The 20,948-nt window shown below is 16.4% G+C and overlaps 8 protein-coding genes and 2 non-coding genes across 10 annotated transcripts; 5 read left to right on the top strand and 5 right to left on the bottom strand.

Annotated features, from left to right (window-relative positions):
- Positions 1 to 254: 254 nt before the first annotated feature.
- On the top strand, positions 255 to 1,198 carry PGAL8A_00012500 (apicoplast conserved ycf19 protein precursor, unknown function; the record flags this gene model as incomplete). Its single annotated transcript, XM_028671523.1, has 5 exons — positions 255 to 503; positions 590 to 657; positions 747 to 800; positions 882 to 1,002; positions 1,112 to 1,198. The coding sequence occupies 5 exons, from the start codon at positions 255 to 257 to the stop codon at positions 1,196 to 1,198; spliced, it is 579 nt and encodes a 192-aa protein (XP_028528167.1).
- A 172-nt stretch (positions 1,199 to 1,370) lies between these two features.
- On the top strand, positions 1,371 to 2,069 carry PGAL8A_00012400 (conserved Plasmodium protein, unknown function; the record flags this gene model as incomplete). Its single annotated transcript, XM_028671522.1, has 1 exon — positions 1,371 to 2,069. The coding sequence occupies one exon, from the start codon at positions 1,371 to 1,373 to the stop codon at positions 2,067 to 2,069; it is 699 nt and encodes a 232-aa protein (XP_028528166.1).
- A 326-nt stretch (positions 2,070 to 2,395) lies between these two features.
- HRD3 (ubiquitin-protein ligase, putative) lies at positions 2,396 to 4,919 on the bottom strand (the record flags this gene model as incomplete). The annotated part of the gene is made up of 4 exons (XM_028671520.1): positions 2,396 to 2,567; positions 2,673 to 3,009; positions 3,165 to 3,540; positions 3,618 to 4,919. The coding sequence occupies 4 exons, from the start codon at positions 4,917 to 4,919 to the stop codon at positions 2,396 to 2,398; spliced, it is 2,187 nt and encodes a 728-aa protein (XP_028528165.1).
- A 478-nt stretch (positions 4,920 to 5,397) lies between these two features.
- PGAL8A_00012200 (conserved Plasmodium protein, unknown function) lies at positions 5,398 to 7,103 on the top strand (the record flags this gene model as incomplete). Its single annotated transcript, XM_028671519.1, has 2 exons — positions 5,398 to 6,982; positions 7,084 to 7,103. 2 exons carry the CDS (start codon positions 5,398 to 5,400, stop codon positions 7,101 to 7,103), a joined length of 1,605 nt encoding a protein of 534 aa, XP_028528164.1.
- Positions 7,104 to 7,767: 664 nt separating this feature from the next.
- PGAL8A_00012100 (hypothetical protein) lies at positions 7,768 to 8,817 on the bottom strand (the record flags this gene model as incomplete). The annotated part of the gene is made up of 2 exons (XM_028671518.1): positions 7,768 to 8,005; positions 8,240 to 8,817. 2 exons carry the CDS (start codon positions 8,815 to 8,817, stop codon positions 7,768 to 7,770), a joined length of 816 nt encoding a protein of 271 aa, XP_028528163.1.
- Positions 8,818 to 9,728: 911 nt separating this feature from the next.
- PGAL8A_00012000 (60S ribosomal protein L26, putative) lies at positions 9,729 to 10,480 on the bottom strand (the record flags this gene model as incomplete). The annotated part of the gene is made up of 3 exons (XM_028671517.1): positions 9,729 to 9,983; positions 10,100 to 10,212; positions 10,465 to 10,480. 3 exons carry the CDS (start codon positions 10,478 to 10,480, stop codon positions 9,729 to 9,731), a joined length of 384 nt encoding a protein of 127 aa, XP_028528162.1.
- A 1,849-nt stretch (positions 10,481 to 12,329) lies between these two features.
- Positions 12,330 to 12,403, top strand: PGAL8A_00011900. The gene has a single exon. It is a non-coding gene; the product is annotated as a tRNA-Ile (tRNA).
- Positions 12,404 to 13,086: 683 nt separating this feature from the next.
- Positions 13,087 to 13,159, bottom strand: PGAL8A_00011800. The gene has a single exon. It is a non-coding gene; the product is annotated as a tRNA-Val (tRNA).
- Positions 13,160 to 14,049: 890 nt separating this feature from the next.
- Positions 14,050 to 15,867, bottom strand: PGAL8A_00011700 (transporter, putative; the record flags this gene model as incomplete). Its single annotated transcript, XM_028671516.1, has 1 exon — positions 14,050 to 15,867. The coding sequence occupies one exon, from the start codon at positions 15,865 to 15,867 to the stop codon at positions 14,050 to 14,052; it is 1,818 nt and encodes a 605-aa protein (XP_028528161.1).
- Positions 15,868 to 18,417: 2,550 nt separating this feature from the next.
- GSK3 (glycogen synthase kinase 3, putative) lies at positions 18,418 to 20,903 on the top strand (the record flags this gene model as incomplete). The annotated part of the gene is made up of 7 exons (XM_028671515.1): positions 18,418 to 18,436; positions 18,926 to 19,678; positions 19,838 to 19,927; positions 20,077 to 20,165; positions 20,343 to 20,432; positions 20,540 to 20,586; positions 20,660 to 20,903. The coding sequence occupies 7 exons, from the start codon at positions 18,418 to 18,420 to the stop codon at positions 20,901 to 20,903; spliced, it is 1,332 nt and encodes a 443-aa protein (XP_028528160.1).
- Positions 20,904 to 20,948: the final 45 nt, after the last annotated feature.

Here is a 20,948-nt window from a genome sequence, read left to right as displayed (position 1 = left end):
TTTTTTTTTTTTTTTTTTTTAAGGCTTCGAATTAATTTTGAATTTTTTATTTTTTAAACTATTTTATTTATGAACTATTTTGTATATTATTTTAATATTTACTTAATTTTTTATTATTATTTTTTTTTTTTTCTAAATTAATATGAATTTTTTAAGATTACACCTTTTTTTATTTTTTACTTTAATTAAGTGATTTATTTTCATTTAATTATTTTATTTTTTTTTTTTTTATATGATGCCCTTTTAAGTTTTATATGTTATATTTTTCTTTTTATATTATTCATTGTATAAAAAAAATGTATTTTTTTTTCTCATTATTAGTTTTTTTTTTATTAAATATAAATATACAAAGTAAAAATATTGATTTTTTAAAGTTTAATGCATTTGTATATCCTTATAAGAAACATAAAGTTTTTACAAAACATCATAACAACTGTGTATATAAAAACAAGAATATTCAAAACATAATTCAACGAAATGTTTTTTTAAAACAAAATATAAAAGTATAATTATTTAATATATATTATTTATAAATCATTTTTTTTAATATTATATTTATTTTTTTTTTTTTTAATTTTTTTTTTTGTAGAATATAGTAAGAAGTAAAAGTATTTTAAAATTAAAATTATTTTCCTCATCATCAGTCTCAATTTTTAAGTAACAAAAGAAAAAATAAAAAAAACAATAAAATATATATATACATATATATATACACATATATATATATATTTTTTTTAATTGTTAAGATTTTTTTTATCAAATAAACAAAATATAAAATTAGCTGCTTTACACTTTATAAGGTAAAAAAATTTTTCTCTTTTTTTCTTTTAATTTTTTAACCTAAAATGTAATTATTATATTTATATTTTTCTTTTTTCAAGAATATACAAATTTATAATTTATATAAGATGCTTATTAGAATGGTTACCTCAAATTAATCCGCATTTAAATCCGTTTGTTTTTATTTTTACTTTTACAAATAATTATGTTCAATTCTTTCATGTAATTAATTAAAAAATAATAAATTATAAATAGTAAATTATATAAAAGTATTAATAATTTTCCATGTCTTTTTTTTTTCTTTTTTTTTTTTTTTTTTATATATATATAGAAAATTGTTCCTAATGTATTTGGAATAGATTTGAGCGGAATTTTTTCTTGGCTTTTTTTAGAAATGATAGAAAATTTTTTATCTTAGAATAATATACTTTACTTCTTTTTTACATAAAATTAACTTGTTTAAAATAATATCTAATTCTAATAAATAATAAATTAGTTTACATATGAAATATTGAATATATTTTAAAAATATTAACTATAGAAAATTTTCATTTAAACTATTACTTATTGTTTTAAATCGAAAAAAAAAAATGTTTCGTTCAAAAGCACATTTCTTAATGCTAGCTAATTTAAAATATCTAGAATTGCAAAAACTATTGCTAAATAGGTTTCAAATATTTAAGAATGAAGAAATAAGAATATTAAAAAAGGAAAATATGAAAACTATTTTATATGAATGGGCAAAATTTTTAACAGAAAAAAATCAAGATACTAATATAACAAATATTCCACCTGAAGTGTTAAAAATTAAAAAGGTTATTGAAATATTAAAAGATGATATTGATTGCAAATGGCTTATAGATAAAATAAATATTGAAAATAATAATGGTAATAATATCAATAAAGTTGAAAACGATGAATTAAAAAAGATAGACAATCTTCATTTTGATGAATATCCTCAATTATTTTATTATGAATATCCTCAATATCCATATAATTATTATGATAAAAAAAAAATGACTAGCTTATATTCTCTTATAAAGTTTCCTTATAATGATATTTTAAATATTTCTAAAAGGGTTAATGTGGATAATTTAAAAAAAGGAAATGAAATACAAGAAAAGGAAGAAAAGGAAGAAAAGAAAGAAAAGAAAGAAAAGGAAGAAAATAAAATAAATGAGTCTATTACTAAAAAGTTGAATGAAAATGAAAATTTTATTAATTATTCTAATAATAATTACGTTTATGCACCATCAGAAATGGAAACTTCAAAAGAAAATTATCATTAAAAGAATTTAGAATAACATATAAAATTAAGAAGAAAATATATATTCATATACAAAAACATATTTCTTACATGAAATTAAGGAATAATATAAAATATTTAAAAATATGTAATATTTTTAACTTTTATTCAAAATATTAAAAAAATAAATAAAATTCATATATTTAAAATATAGGAAATAAATAAATTAAAAAAAAAAAAAAAAATAAAATAAATACTAATTAGGTGCGAATTATAAATATATTTATAATAATAATCACAAAATCTTTTATTAAAAATTAAAATCATGTAAAATACTTAAAAGTTATATAAATAGAGTATATATTTTTGTTAATTTTTTTTTTCTTTTTTTGAATTATATAAATTTTTTAAAAGCAATTTATATTTACGAAAATATAGTAGTGAATTTCCTATTATATTTTTTAGTTTTTCCATTTTTGTATTACTTACTTCTTTTTCTCTCTTTTTTTGTTTTATAAAATAGCTAATGTATTTTAAAGCCCTGAAAAAAAAAAAAAAAAAAAAAAAAAAAAAATATGAATGAAAAAAGAATTAGCTGTAATTATAATATTTGTATTTATGCATATATGTTACATTATTTTATTACCTATCGTTATTTTTATTTTTTTCATAATAAATTGATAAGGGTAATAAATTTCTCAAATCTCCTTTTTTTAATCCCATTTTATAATAAGAAACAGATAATTTTTCATTATTTTTTTTTTTATATATTTCACCAATTTCAAATAATGCTTTATAATTACCTTGTTTGTATAATAAATTTAAAATTTGCATAATTTTTTCTTGTTTTATATATTTATTTAATTTATTTTTTTTATAAATATAAATTAAATTATTTTGAGCAACCTCATAACCTTCATATGCAGCTAATGCATAAGTAAAAAAAGCATTCAAATAATCTTTTTCTAAATAATAATTCATACCTATCATATATAAGAAAAAAAAAAAAAAAAAAAAAAAATAAAATAAAATAAAATAAAATAAAACAAAATAAAATAAAATAAAATAAAATAAAATAAAATTAGTAAAAAAGTATAATTTAATAATATAAATGTAAAATTATTTTTTTTTAAATAACCTTGTCTTATTTTATTTATCCATAGTGTACTTTCAGCAATAAATTTATATGAGAGTGTTGCATTTAAACATGATTGTTTCACTCCTTTTCCAATTTCATATAATTGTGCTTCTCTAAAATATGCTTGAATATATCCCAAATCAGCAGAATGTTCATATAATTTAAATACAATTTTATAAATAGAATCTGAAATATAACGTTTCTGAATTGATGTATCTAATATAATTTCAGCTAAAAAAAAAAATGCTTCTCCATAATCATGATTTGCTGCTTCAATTAAATATTTTAAAGATAATTTTAAATTTTTATAGCCATCAATAAAATAATAAATATATCCCAAATAGCATTTGGATTCTACATCTCCTGCCTCTGCTGCCTGTAAAAAAAAAAGAAGAAAAATAATTATATAAGTCTATTTAAAAGGGTATATATATAATTATAATATATTTTTACTTTTGAAAAATTTTCTATGCTTTTCTTTATATTCCTTTCAGTTCCATTCCCATATAAATAAATAATACCCAATTCTTTAAGAGCTAATATATTATTTTTTTTTGATGCTTCATTAATATATTGAAATGCTTTTTTAAAATTTTTTTCTTCTTTGTATTTTTTCCCTAAATCATACATAGCCATAACATCACCTCCTTTAATTTGCTCATTTAAAAATTCTAAAATTTCTTCTTCATTATTTTGTAAATTATTTATTTCATTATGAATATTTAAATTTTCAACATTCAAAACATCTAATTCTGATAAAGGAATATTTATATAATCGGAATTCATAACATTTTCAGCAACAGTTTTGTAATAATTCTTTGCTTTATTGCAATTTTGTTTTACATTTATTCCATATAAATATTTATATGCTAAACTTAAAATTGATGGTGTATAATTTAATAGAGATGCTATTATTTCAAATTCAATGGATTTTTTTAAATAATTTAAATTATTTTGGGATTTATTAATTTTGCTTTTTTTCTCTTTTTTATTATTATTATTATTTCTTTTTTGGGTTTCATGAAAATCAAAAAAATAAATAAAACTTAAAAAGTGTAAGGCAGCTGCATTTTTCATTTTTGCTGATTTATCTAAATAATATAAACTCAAATTTAAATTTCTTTTGTAACAAAAAAAATGATTCTTATATCCAATAAAAAAGATTTTACCTAATTCATAATAAGACGAAGATGCTATATTATCCTTTACATTTGTTAACTCTTTAAAAATTTTTATGCTTTTTCTAATATTTTTTTTTACATTTTTCGAACCATTTTTTAATTCAACAGCAAGATTAAATAATTTTTTTCTGTTACTTTCATTTTGATTATTATCATTTTCATTATTATCATTTTCATTATAATCATTATTATTATAATTATCGTTACTATTTCTATCATTGTAATTACTACTATTACTACTATTATTGCTATATATATCATAATTATTTATATCATAGATGGTCGAACTTTTATTATCATCATATATTTGGTTATTAGAAGTTATTATGTCACTTTCATTTTCATTTTTAAAAAAATTGTTTAAAAATTCTAGATTATTAATGTCATTATTTTGTTCAAGTATTTTTAACTCTATTTTATCGTCTTCATATATATCATCTTTACTGAATACAAATTTATCTATTTGTGGCTTTTTATTAAGTAAAAATTTCGTATTATTTTCTATTACATCATAACAGTATGTTTTATTTATGATATAAAAAAGAAATATTAAAAATAAATCAAAATTTTGCATAATTCAATAAAATATTACTTCAAGATATTAGTTTTAAAGTACTTTCTTTTATGAATGAATCATGATAAAAAAAAAAAAAAAAAAAAAAAAAAAAAAAAATTTATTAAATTATACATATATTTTTATATACTTAAATTCATTATAAAAATTAGCATTTAAAGAAAATTATTTTTATTTTTGCAATAAATAAAATATATATATATATATATTTTTTTTTTTTTTTTTTTAGTAAATGAAATTTTAATTTATTGCATATGTGTATTGCGGATTTTATTTTATTTTTTATTTTTTCATATGGTTAATTTTTTAAAAGTATATTTGATAAATAACATATCTTTGATTATATAAATTGTTGTAATAGTTTTTTATGGTTAATAGTAGATTATATAATGAGCTTGTTTTAATTTAGAATAATGAAATACAATATTTAGTTTTTTTTAAGTTTTATAATTTGTTTTGTAATTTAACAAATACAGCAATGGGTGACAAACTCCACAATGTTAACGAAATGGAGTTACATGGAAAATTATTGAATGAAGATTTAGGTGAATCAGAAACAAAAGTTGTTGAAGGGAATGATAAAATAGAGAATATTTCAGTTAGTGAAAATATAGTAGTTGATGACTGTTTATCCAGTAGTAAAATTTATGAGAATGATAAAAATATAAATATTGGTAATGAAAAAAAGAGAATAATTAATTATTCTTCATCTAGTAATAATCATAAAGATCTCAGTTATGATAATCATTCAAATGTGAATCATGAAAAAAAAATGGATTTTTATAAAAATAGCAAAAATGATAAAAAAAACATAGATTGTAACAAGCCCATTGATACATTTATTAAGGTTGAAGATGAAAATATTGCCAAAATTAAGGTGAAAAGTGAAAATAAAATGAGAATTAATGAAAATGAGGTGAATGAAGATAATAATAATTTAAATGAAAATGAAAATAGTTTATGTAAAAATGAGAATGAAGTAAATAAAGATGATAATAATATAAATAAAAATAGTTTAAGTGAAGAAGATAATAATTTAAGTGAAGAAGAGAATTTAAGTAAAGAAGAAAATAATTTAAATGAAAATAATTTAAGTAAAGAAGAGAATAATTTAAATGAAAACAATTTAAGTGAAGAAGAGAATAATTTAAATGAAAACAATTTAAGTAAAGAAGAAAATAATTTAAATGAAAATAATTTAAGTAAAGAAGAAAATAATTTAAATGAAAATAATTTAAGTAAAGAAGAGAATAATTTAAATGAAAATAATTTTAGTAAAGAAGAGAATAATTTAAATGAAGATGAAAATAGTTTAAGTAAAGAAGAGAATAATTTAAATGAAGATGAAAATAGTTTAAGTAAAGAAGAGAATAATTTAAATGAAAATAATTTAAGTAAAGAAGAAAATAATTTAAGTGAAAAAGAGAATAGTTTAAGTAAAGAAGAAAATAATTTAAGTGAAAAAGAGAATAATTTAAATGAAAATAATTTTAGTAAAGAAGAAAATAATTTAAATGGAGAAGATAATAATTTAAGTATAAGTGATAAATATTTAAGTGCAGATGAAAATAACATAACTAAAGAAAAATTAGACAATATAGATAGTAATTATATGGAAGAAATAAATTCAAATAAAGTTGATTTTGAAGAAATTAATTTCTTTGATAATAATTTTTTTGATTTTCAAAAAGCAGAAAATCCATTGAAAAAAAATAATTCATTAATAGATATATATAATGAAATGAAAAATTTTGAAGAAGATTTTTTGGATTATTTAGAACGTACCTATGAAAATGTAGAAGAGGATGGATTCATAAGAAACGAGGAACATAATTCTGTTGATCATGTTGATCTGAATAGCGTTGAATCAATATCAAGTTTTTTTAATGATTCTAGTATTTCTAATTTAAATGTTACACAAATGAAGCAGTACTTAAGTGATAGTATTAATTCTTTTATAGAAGAACAAAAAAAATTAAATAAAAAAATAAGAATAAATAAAAATTATTTTAACATTGAAAATTATTCGAATACTCTACCACCGAATCCTAGCAAAAAAATATGTAAATATAATTTTTTTAAAATTATATCTTGTTTGCATAAATATATTAGATATGTTTAAAAATATATTATATTTAATTTTTTTTTTTTTAATTTTTCATAGTTAAAGAATATAAGAAATAATACAAAAATGATGAATAAGGTAAAAATGGCTATCATGGAAGTAAGAAATAATCAAATTTTTAATACATAAAAGACAAAATATAAGGTACTAACATTTTTCATTTAGTATAATAACTTATTTTAAAAGAAATTAGTACTAGAAAAAAAAAAAAAAAAAAAAAAAAAGGAAAATAAATTTTATAATTAATCATCGTAGTTCATTAATAAGTTATCTATCTATATATATCTTATTGCTTTATATATTGTTATTTATTTTATTTTTTCTTATAGATGTAACTGGTAAGTCTACTAATCGTTTGTTATTGATTAAGATTTATAAAAATAAAAAATATGTGTTAATATAAAGTTGTAGGTAATACATATAATTTTTTTTTTTTTTTAAAATTTAATATATATTTTAAAATTTTAATAATTGGTTTTTATTATGAATGCTATCATTAATTTAAATAGACAATATATTTTGAAAATGTTTAACATAAATCATAATATTTATTCTTATATATTTTAAGAATAAAATAATAGTTTTTAGTGTTGTATTTCAAATATTTGAAATGTCAAATAACCTTTTCTGAATTTACATACCTTTTACATACAGATATAATACATTTATAAAATGGTATACATAAGGTGATTAAATCCTCCCAATAAATTACTTTTTGAGGTTTTAAAAGTATAAAATAATTCCTCTTTTATTAAAATAAGTAGAATTACATTTTTTAAGTGTCAACTTTTTTTTTTCATTCAAATTGTATTTTGAAATATCCAATGAATATGCTAATCTGTTTATTTTCTTATTCTTTTGAAAAATTAATTTTTTTGTTCTCTCTGATTTTATTCTAAGTTTTTCCTCGTTAACGGTAGGTAATGTTTTACAATCAGACGAATATGTAATGAAATCATCACTGTAAAATTATAAAAAATATATATATATATATATTTATGAAAATTAAGCATCATTCATCATTTATAATAAATGAATTTAATTACATCGAACAATTATTAAACATATATATGTGGTATCAGAAGAAAAAGTATAATTTAATTAAATGTAGAAAAATATCGTAAAATAAAAAATGGTATTCTATCATTTCATATAAATAGTAAAAAAAAAGAATATTTCATAGTTCTTTTTATACTTTTTAAAAAAATCATCAGAGGCTCCTTTATTATTATTTGAAAATATATTACTTTTTAATAAAAATGATTTATCTAAATGAATAGTTTTTAACGCTTTTATTTTATTTTTACTTTGTTCATATGATTGATCAGAAAAAGTAGTTTTTAATTTATTTGTTGTATTTGTGTTTTTATATAATTTATCAGGAGTAGTTTTTGATTTTCCTATAACAACGATGTTTTTAATTAATTTATCAGAACTACTTTTAGAATTTTTCTTTTTATTTTTATTCAAATTGTCATAACTAGTTTTAGACTTTTCTTCTGTATTTATAGATTTTTCTTTTATCATGTTTTCTATCTCATCACTAATAGTAATAGAAGATACATTTATTCTTTTTTTTTGGGATTCAACTTGATCTTTATTTTTGCTACTATATGATATTAATGAATTTCCTGAATTATAATCTTCAATGATTTTGTTATCACCATCTTTTTTATTTAAATTAATTGAATTATTGTTTTTGTCATTTTGAATATTGTCATATTCATTAATTCTTAAGTTTTCATTGTAACTTTCTGTTGGTTTTACGTTCATTTTTCCTAAGTCGTTAACAGTTAGTGCTTGTCCTTTTTCAGTATTTCCCTGTAAATTATAAAAAAAAAAATTATTTAAAATTGATGTTAAGAGGAATGAAGAACAAATAATCAAATTAAAATAAAAAAAAACATGCCTTTTGTCGAATAACACAAAAATTTCCACCCATATTTAAATGACACAAAGAGTTAACAAAAAATTGTAACAGAAAATAGCTATTTTTTTGAATTATTTTTTATTATGTTTGTTTTTAATTGTATATTTATATTCCCAAAAAATTATTCATTCGGCATATATATATATATATGTATATTGTTTATATTAAAAATATATATATTTTTTTTTATTCTTCATTATTTAATTATTTGTTAACATAATTTGAAAAGTCATAATTGTTTTTTTTTTTTCTTTTTGTCTAACAAGCTAAATTCATTTAGAAATATAATATAAAATTTCATGAACAGTACATATTTTTTCATTTTTTTAAATTAGCTATAAAACAAAAGGTTAGCTATTAAATATAATTAGTATTTAGAGCAGAAAATTATAAATGTAAGTATTTTTATTTCAAAAAAATATAGATTGAATGAAAAAAATTAATTGTATTTTTATATATATTTTTTTAATTTATTTAACAAAATTATGGCATAACATCATTAAAAATTATCATTCTTTTTGTAATTCAAATTTTAAAAGAATCAACACACTGTTTATATGTTTTAAGAAAAAAAAAAAAAAAAAAATAAAAATAAAAGTTAAATTATTTAAAATGGGTTAAAAACAATAAAAATTTTCTGCACATTATTTACATTATTTTTTCTATAGAATTTTTATTTTTCATATTTTTATTTATTTGTATTATTAAGCTATATATTATAGAGTGAAAAAATAATATTTCAAAAATATTTTCATTAATTTTTTTCTTTTGGTATTTTTCTATCTAAAATCTTTTTACGATTTTTATCAATTTTCAATTTTGTCAATATAACGTTGCTTGGGTGTATACCTATGAATGTTGATTCCCCATTTACTTTTTCTCTTGTTACTCTTTCTATGTATATTTTATATCTCTTTCTATTTATTTTTACAACTTTTCCTTCCCTTCCGTGATTGTGTCCTCTACAAATAAGAACTTCATCATCTTTTCTAACTGGTAATGAACGAGTCTATATATATTAAAAAAAAAGAAAAAATATTTATAGTTATTTAATTTAATTAATAAATTATTAAATTATAAAGAAGTATAAAATAAAAAAGAATATAATAAGCTAATATTTCTTACTTTATATTTTAATCTTAATTCTTTTGATAATTTTGATGACATAATTTTTCTTCTAAGACCTGCAGGAGCAGTGAAGTGAGTCTTTCTCATTTTTCTTCGGGATGATGATTTTTCTAAAAAGAAAAAAAAAAATTTAATTAATAGCCTTTTAAATAAAAAAAATATTCTTATGCTTCTTCCATAATATTAAAAAATAAAATTATAATTAATCTTTGATAAATTAAAAAAAAATTTATACAAAATTATTATAGTAAATATAAAAAGCTATATATATATAATTAATTTTATATATTTTTATATTAGTAGTATCATCAAACAAAAATAAAAAACATAATCATTATAATTAAAATAATTAAATAACTTACGTTTGTTAAGCTTCATTTTTAAATTAACAGGAAATTTTTATAATATTTTGTTCAAATTATTTTTATACACGAAATTTAACAATTATCACTTTAATTTTTTCTTTTCAGAGATTATCTTATTTTGTAACATTAATTTCTTTTTAATAAAACCTTTAAAATAGATTTACTTAATCTATTTTTAAATATATATATTTTTTTTTATTTTAAATTTTATTATGAAAAGTGTATAAAGAAAAAAAAAATATAAAAAATGAAGCACAGTAAAAAAATAGAAGCTATATACGCATGTTTATTTTTTTTTTTTTTTTTTGCTTTATTGATAACTTGTTTCAGTATCCACTTTTCACTTCAACGGTAGAAATTTTTTTTTTTTATGCTTTTATAAAAAATTACTTTTTTTTTTTTTATAATTGCTTATTTTGTTTTTATGTTTCATGTATTTTAAAAAAAAAAAAAAAAATAGTTTTATATAATTTTTAACTTTTTTACATGATATGTTTTTTATTCTCATAGACTATAAAAAAAATGATTTTTTTTTTTTTTTTTTCTAATATGTATTAGTTAATAGTATATAAATAGAAAAATGTCAAAAAAATATATTTTTTAAAGTAAATTTTATTCTCTAAAAGTCAGTTTAAGTAATTTAATATTTGGTTTCAAATTTATTTACATTCTTTAAGTCATTGTAGATACATATATACCTTATATAATGCACATTTTTTTTTTTTATAAACATCTTATTTATTCATTTAATAAAGTGAACAAAATATATTATTTGAAGTAATTAAAATTATGTAAAATTCTAAAAAATTAGAATAATGCAATAATAACAAAAATAATAAGAATGAGTCATAAATTTTGTGTTTAAGAAAATTATTCTTAAGAGAAAAACATTGAAAAGTATAAATATGAAGTTAATAATTATATTTAATTTAATTTTTTTTTTTTTTTTTATGTTGTGGATATTTTATGAACAATTTTAAAGACATTTACTTAACATATATGATTTAAATAAAGTATTTCCTTTTTTCTACAATTTTAAAAAAAAATTATGGAAATTAATTATATTTTGTAATATATAAGTAAATAAGAAATGAAGAGCATTTTATAATGTTCATAAAACTCTACATAATACAAAAAATAAATTACTTTTGTGAAATTTAGGTATTTTAGGTAAATTTTTATTTTTTTATATATAATAAATTACTTCATTTTATTATAATTTGTATAAAATTAGGGTTATATGCTTAATTTAAATATATAAAAAAAAAAAAAAAAAAAAATTGTATTATAGGAAAAAACTAGTGTATTTTAAATTATAATAAAAATTTTTACAAAGATAATTTATTACCTAATTAATATAGTATTTATGTTCGTTTTAATATTTACATGAAAAAACATAAAAAAGTATTTGAAAGTTCAATTATTTATAAATTCCCATATTTATAACTAATTAAATAATAATCTACCCAAAAAGAAATCTAAAAATTCAAAATATCAATAAAAACAAAAAAGTAAATTTTAAAAAACTTTAGAAAAAGAAATTTAAATAAATTTATATAAAAGTATAATTGTCTCTAAAAATATTCTTATAATTACATAACTTTCTCTTATGATTTTAAGTTAAATTTTTATAGATATGTTGTAATATACATCTTAATATTAGAAAGAATGAGAATTATATACATCTACATTTATATATGGATATATATTTTTTTTTTTTTAATAAAAGAAAATTATAAATATTAAAAAAGTTAAAAATTATATTCACGTAAAAAATTTCAAGTTTGTAAATTTAGAAAAAAAAAAAAAAAAAGAATAAAAAAATTATGTTAATACTTTTTTTAATTAAGATCTTCCTTAGAGGTCCTATAGCTCAGTTGGTTAGAGCGTACGGCTAATAACCGTAAGGTCGGCGGTTCGAGACCGCCTGGGACCATAAGTTTCTTTTCTATAATAGTTTTATAAATATTATGTTTTTTTTTTTTTTTTAAACGCATATTGTAATATATATTTTATTTGTTATTAATTTTATATTAACAGTTCATAATTTTATTTCTTAATTATAATAGATATAAAAAGGGGAAATCATCTTAATTATTTTATGCAGAAAAATATGTTTATGTTATAATTTTCAAATGAAGAACTCTATTTTTATTTTTTTTACAAATATATTTAATAAAAAAAATATTTTAAAAGTAAAACTTTAAATAAACTTAAGAAGTTTTAAATTATTTATTATTATTAAATTTAATAATATAGAATATTTGTGTTAAAAAAAGAAAAATTCTTATGTTTATATAATCTTTTCAAAGAAGTGTAACCAAGTAAAATCAAAAATTATAGAACAATTTTTTTAACAATATTTATTTTGATATACTTATAAAAACCTTATTAAACATTTTTATAGTTTTTAATATTCTGCAAAAATGTACTGTTAAAAAATGTAGCATTATAACTTTGTTTAATATATAATTATCTTTATAAATATTATGTATTATTATAAATGTTTATCTTAATAGTCATATATTTTATTAAATTATTCCTTCCTTATTGATGAGAATTATTTTTTATTTTTATAACAAAGTTTTCCAGAAATCTCAAAATTAATTTTAAAAATATTACGAGCACCGAGGATCGAACTCGGGATCTTTCGCGTGTGAGGCGAACGTCATAGCCACTAGACCATGCTCGCTTATTCTTAAATAATCTCTTTTTTTTATTAAAGTTTAAAAACAAATAAAAAAAAAAAAAAAAAAAAAATAAAGGAAAAACCATATGGTTACATTAAAAGTATATTCTTATTATAATCAAAAATAACATATTTTATATCTTTTTTTTTAAAAGTACCTTTTATTGATAAATTAAACATATATATTTATGTTACCTATGAGAATAAAAATACAAACTATAAAAATATAAAATTTTATATAGTTAAAATAATGTATGTTATATTTATGAATTAACTGTAACAATATATCATAAATACATGTATCATTATTATGTTTTATTAAAAAATACTTTGTTTAAAATATATATATTAAAAAACAGTTTTAATATTCAAAAAATGTAATAACATTTATTTTCATAACTTTCTTTAAAGAAAAAAATATTTATATAATCTAAAAAAAAAAAAAATTTAATTATATATATTTCAAAGAATTTAATGTTATATTTATATTTTTACTTCTTATTTTTATTTTATTAAAAAGGAGAAAAGAAATTCTATAAACATATGGATATCACTAAAAATAATAAAAAATAAATAAAAAAAAAAAGAGTAATTAACAAATACTATAAAAAGGTGTAATATAGAAAAAAAAAAAAAAATACAAATAAAAATATGAAATATATATTAAAATAAAAAAGACATTATATAAATATCTTCTAAATTAGGATTTAATTATAAGCATATAAATTACATAAGAAGTATATATATATATATAATAAAGAATTATACATAATTATATTTTTAATTATGTTGTCTATAAAAATTAGGTAAATAAAAATTAGGTATATAAAAATTCTTTGATTCTTAGTTTTGTGTTTTTTTATTAACTTTATCATCAAATAATATCAACAAATTTAAATATGAATTAATTTATGATAAATTTTTTTTTTAACATAAATTAAATAAAAAAGAAAAATTATAACATATAAAGAAATAATCATTTCTATTGTTATTATTGTATAAATACTCTCTTTTTTATATTTAATATTTTCATATATTTTATAAGATAAATAAAATCCACAACATGCAAAAGAATTTATAATACCAATTAAAATTGAGAAATTATTATCTCTGAATATGGTAGACATATAAATATACATGTGATTTACGTAAAAACTTTGATGAAAAAAATAAATAATTAATGATATATATCCAATCATTACATTATATGTATTATAATATATGAATATAAAAGAAAATAGAGAAATTCCTAATATTAAATTAAAAGTAATGAAGTTATAAATTCCTATAATATCAGCTACAAAACCAAATATCAATGTAATAATAAAACTTGATGGTAAAAAGTAAGAATAAATGTTTAATGTGTTACCAAAAGCATTTTTTTCATATATATCAAATAAAGAAAACATAAAAAAGCAAATACTAAAAGTTATTATAAAGAATTCTATTATAATAAATATAAAAAATGAAGAAGTCACTTGTTTTTTCAAAAGAGAAAAATCTGTATTTTTTATGGAAATATTATCTTTTGTACTAGTTAATTCAGATGAACTTTTTTCAGTAGTACAATTATTTAAATTTTTAATTTTTTCCTTATTCTCCTCACTATTATTCATTATTTCTTTTTTACATTCATAAGTTTCCTTATTTTTGTCTTCGTAGTTAAAATTGTTTAAATGTATTACAATATCATTATTAGTTTTTTGAATGTTTTCGTTTGTTAGAAAATTATTATTCTCTTTGAGAAAAAACTTATTTTCATAGTTTTCTTCATTATTTTTATGAGAATTGTTTTTATAAATGCTATTTAAATTTTCTTCATAATTATTATCAAAATTATTTTTATCATTATTATCACAAGAATTATTTTCACAATTTTTTTTTTTCTTAAAATATGTTTCATTTTTATGTTTATAATCCTTTATATTTTTTAAAACATTCAAATTTTTTCCTTCATGACTGTATTCAGTTTTTATACAATTAGAATCTTCTTCATGATAATTTTTTTTGTATTCAAGAAAATTAGTTATTAAAAATGAAGGGATAACACATAATGAAATATAAATTAATACAACAATAATAATATTATTTTCAAAATCAAAAAAATCTAATGTGGCATTTATTACATTACCAACAAATAAACTTAAAACAGCTAGAGAAGACATGGCACTAATTAATATATAATTTTTATTTCTTAACAGATTCTTCAATTTATTAAATTTATCATTTAAACTACATGATTTAATTATATCATCCTTAACTGGATATCTCTCATTGATGTAATAAATAATTGGTAAGTAAGAGTTATCAGATCCTAAACCAAAACAAATAAAAGCTAAATTAAAAAATAACGAAACTACTTGAAAATTATTTTCTATTTTATGTTCAAAATAATATTTTGAATAAGATAATGATACACATAAGAATATCCATCCAATAAATATAAAAAAAAATCCTATTTGTGCTACATATTTTTTTGAAATTACTTTAATTAAGATACTACCAATTGAACCTGATGCAAATTGAATAATAAATCCTGATGTTAATAAAAATTGAATAGAATTTTCCTGTTCATAACATAAAAAAAAATCATCATCACTACTTCCTTTTTCATTTTTACAAAGCCACTCATATGCTCTATGTTTTTTAAATAAATTTGCTATAAATATATAATTTTGATAAACTATTGAAGTAGTAGATATACTATACATAAAAAGAAGTATTATAATTTTATTTTTTAACTTTTTCATATTGATTTAATTAACCCAAAATATATATATAAATATACATATTCTTCTTTTTAAAATGATAAATTTAAGCTACTAAATTTTTTTTTAATTGAATAAAAATATAATTCTTAAAAAATTTAACACATACAAATATATATATGTGTATTTAACGTAGATAAAATAACATTATAATAAAAAAAAAAAATAAATAAATAAAAATATCTAACATTATATGTATATCAAATTATACAATTATAATTAAATCTTATATATATATATATATATATATATTTTCTTTTACAATATTAATTTCTATATTTTTTACTAAAAAGTATTTTTGCAAATTAAAAATTAAATCAATTCTTATATAGTAATTTATTTATAATTTTTATGAAAAAATAATATATTTAAGTTTTATTATATATATAATATAATTATTATAAAATAAACTTTTATTATTTTTTAACAAGCTTATTTAATTTATTAAAATAATTTGTAATTTATTCTGTTCATATAACCAAATATATATATATATATATTTTCGAAATTTTTATTTTTTTGAATAATTATTGTTTTCCTTTGGTTTTTTTTTTTTTTTTTTAATTCATAAGAATTTTTCTTTTATTATTTATATAAAAGTGTTTTTTTTATTTTTTTTTTTTTTTTTTTTTTTTTATAATATTTGTTTATATATTCAAAGTATGAAAGCTATTTAACAAGGTATGAATATAAATACATTTATAAAAAATACATTTCTCCATTTTTTATTTTATATCTTTATTTTTATTTTATGTTTTCATTCTTGTTGCTTATCTATTGTAATTATAAATTGTTATTATCCTCTTTTAGATATACATATTTCTTTCGTAATATTTAAGCTTTATTAAGGTGTATTTTTTTTTAATATATTTTATGCTTAGTTCTCCATTCTTCAATGCCAAAATAATTATATTACAAAAGAGAAATTTTTATATTAAAAATTTTTAAAATCATTATAATTAAATGCATGATTTTATTGTTCATAAAAAAATAAAAAAAAAAAAAAAAAGAAATTAATAAAGTCTAAGAGGAGAATGCATACATGCATAAGAATGAATTTTCTTCATTACTTTTATCTTTGGTATTAGGATAATATGTGTATTCTATTATTATTCAATGAATAGAAATAAAACAAAAACTATTATGATATGTTTATATTTTAAAAGAAATATAGAATAGTAATATATTCTTTATATATACTTACATATATTTTAAACCTAATAGAAATAAAAAAAAAAAAAAAAATAAAACGTATTTAGAAGTATAAAATTACAACGCTGTAATTATGAGAAAAAATTAATACAAAAAGTTATGTAAATTTTTTTTTGAAAAATTCTAAAACATTTTAATACATTAATATATATAAATATATATATTTACTTATATCCTTATATTTTTATTTAATTAAAAATGTACCCTTATTAAAAAATTTAAAATATCATTTACTTAATATTTTTTTTTCCATTATTTTCCTCTTTTATGATTTTTTCAAGTAATACAAACTATTTTATTTTTATCCTTTTGTGTACTTTTTATTTTTATGTTCCTTTAATTAAGTATTGTAAAAATTTTATTTTTTTATCATGTTAGTATCTTAAGAATTTGCTATTTTTAAATTTAACTATGTTTCAATTTCTAAAAATTTTTACAATTTTACATATTATATTCCTTTATTCATTTTAACATATTTGCATTTTTACATTTTAAAACATTTTTATTTTTTTAATAATTTTACATTTCCGCATATTTTTCAGTATAACTTTTTTTTTTTTTTTTTTTTTTTTTTTTTTTAAATAATTAATGAAATTTTTTTTTTTTAATTTTTTATTATTTATTTCTTATTTTATTTTAAGAAAACAAAAAAAAAAAAAAAATGCACCTTTTTTGAATAACTTTAAAGTTGCACACACAAGATAAACATTAACTTAAGCATTGATATATAGTATTAATAAAAATATAGAAATAAATAATTTTAATGTTTATTAAGAATACACATTTGCAATATTAAGTAAAAAATATATTTATATAATAATGTGAAATTGCTTCATGTAGCAGATTAATTTTTTAAAAGAAGGAATTTTAATTAAAGTTTTAAATCTATTAGCATTAAAAAAATAATATATGCTATTATGTACCTATTTTTTGTATTAATATTAGTTTTTATTATTTTTTTTTAAAAATATTTTATAATTTTTTTTCTTTATAACTTCAAATTATTAACATTGATTTTATATTTAGTAAAAAAATAAATTTTTTATATTATAAAATTTTATATTTTTATCTTTAATTGATTATTATTATTAAAAAAAAAAAAAAAAAAAAAAAAAAAGAAAAAAAAGTAAAGGAAAAAGAAAATGTATGATTGAAGCATATTTTTAATTTAATGTTATTAATTGAATATATATTTTGTGAATTTTGAAATTTGATAACAAAAAAAAAAAAAAAAAAAATAAACAATTTACAGAAGAAATAAAGAAAGAATTCATACAAAATATGAAAGATTGGCATATTGGTAAAATAAAAAAAAAAAAAAAAAAAAAAAAAATAGACATACTGTTTACGTCATTTATATGTTTTAATTAATGAAGACCTTGTTTCTTCTATTTTGTTATTTTACTTTTAATATTTTTATTTATAGAATATAAAATATTGTTTTATAATATAACAAATTGTAAACAAAAATATACTATCTATTTTTAAAATATTTTGTAAAAAATTGTTACATTTATACATATATAATGATATTTATATATGTCTATATAAGAGAAAAATATGGTTTTATGATATATTTTTTATTATATTTTATTGGAAGATATGTGATTTGTTTAAATATATAGAAAATAAATATAATATGAAAGAATATCATTTTTATAAGATTATAGAAAATGTTAAATAAAAATATTATTATTATTTCTATTTATTAAATTTTATAACAGATTACATGTATATATATATATATATAATTAGAAAAATTTTTTGTAATATTCTTTTATTCTTTTAGATGACCATATAAATATATATCAAGAAAATGAGAAAAGTAATAATAAAGAATATGTAACTTATAACAGTTGTATAATTAATAAAAGTAATGAGAATAACAGTTCAAGTGAATCTAGTAATAATAGTAAAGATCAAAAACATAGAATATTAGAAAATGAAATTCATAGATCACCAAATAAAGCATATAGATTAGGTAATATAGTTGGAAATGGAAGTTTCGGTGTAGTTTATGAAGCTATTTGTCTTGATACTTCAGAAAAAGTTGCTATTAAAAAGGTTTTACAAGATCCACAATATAAAAATAGAGAATTAATGATAATGAAAAATTTAAATCATGTAAATATTATATATTTAAAAGATTATTATTATACAGAATCAATTAAAAAAAATGAAAAAAATATTTTTTTAAATGTGGTAATGGAATATATACCACAAACCGTACATAAATATATGAAATATTATTCAAGAAATAATCAATCTATACCAATATTTTTAGTAAAGTTATATTCATATCAATTATGTAGAGCATTAGCATATTTACATGCAAAATTAATTTGTCATAGAGATCTAAAACCTCAAAATTTATTAATAGATCCAAAAACACATACATTAAAATTATGTGATTTTGGAAGTGCAAAAAATTTATTAGTTGGTCAACGTAGCGTTTCATATATTTGTTCTAGATTTTACAGAGCTCCTGAATTAATGTTAGGTTCTACTAATTATACTACCCATATAGATTTATGGTCATTAGGTATATACAATAATTACAAAAAAAAAAAAAATAAAATAAAATAAATTAAATAAAAAAAAAAAAGTTAAAAAATGAAAATGAAAACATTTATATATAATTTAACATATATTTTAATATATAACATATATGTATATATGTGTATATATGTTTTATCTTTAGGTTGCATAATAGCAGAAATGATATTGGGATTTCCTTTGTTTTCAGGACAATCAAGTGTTGATCAATTAGTTAGGATAATACAAGTTTTAGGTATATAAATAAATAATAACAAAAATTTTAGAAAAAACATTTTATTTTACATTTATAATTTAAATAATACATAATAGAACATAAAAATGTATAGTTAAAATGTTTAATAATTTTTTTTTTTTTTTTTTTTCTTTTATTTTTTAATAAAGGAACACCAACTGAAGAACAAATGAAAGAAATGAATCCAAATTATGCTGATGTAAAATTTCCAGATGTTAAACCAAAAGATTTAAAAAAGGTATATATAAATATATTTTCTTATATATATTCTTATATATATTTTTATATATTTTCTTATATATATTCTTATATATATTTTTATATATTTTCTTATATATATTCTTATATATATATTTTAATATTTTCTTATATATTTTCTTATATATATATTTTAATATTTTTTATATTTTTGTAGATATTTCCAAAAAGTACATCAGAAGATGCTATAAATTTAGTTTCTAGATTTTTAAAATATGAACCACTAAAAAGACTTAGTTCAATTGAAGTAATTATAAATATAATATTTATATCTTATATTTCGTTAATTTATATATATAATAATTTATATATATATATATATTTATATGTATATATTTTTTTTTCATTATAAAGGCTTTAAGTGATCCATTTTTTGATGAATTAAGAGACCCTAGTATTAAGTTATAATAATATACATATATATATATATATATATACCTTTTTATATATTTTTATTTTTATTTTTTTTTCAAGATTACCAAAATATATTGATAAATTACCAGAATTATTTAATTTTTGTGAAGAAGAAATTAAAGTAATGTCTGATGAATGCAGAAAAAAAGTATTACCTAAACATCTTTATGAAAAATATGAATATTTAATGAATGAACATAATAATAACAATAGTGTTAATGAAAATATTAATAAGGAATTTAATGAATCAAATATGGAAAATAATCAATCAAATAATAAATCTCATTTAATTATTGAAAGTTAATGTCTTTATTAAAAAAAAAAAAAAAAAAAAAAAAAAAAATAAAAT

Source organism: Plasmodium gallinaceum, assembly GCF_900005855.1.
Source record: "Plasmodium gallinaceum strain 8A genome assembly, contig: PGAL8A_v1_10, whole genome shotgun sequence".
Classification (NCBI taxonomy): domain Eukaryota; phylum Apicomplexa; class Aconoidasida; order Haemosporida; family Plasmodiidae; genus Plasmodium; species Plasmodium gallinaceum.
This window is presented reverse-complemented; position numbering and strand designations above follow the sequence as displayed.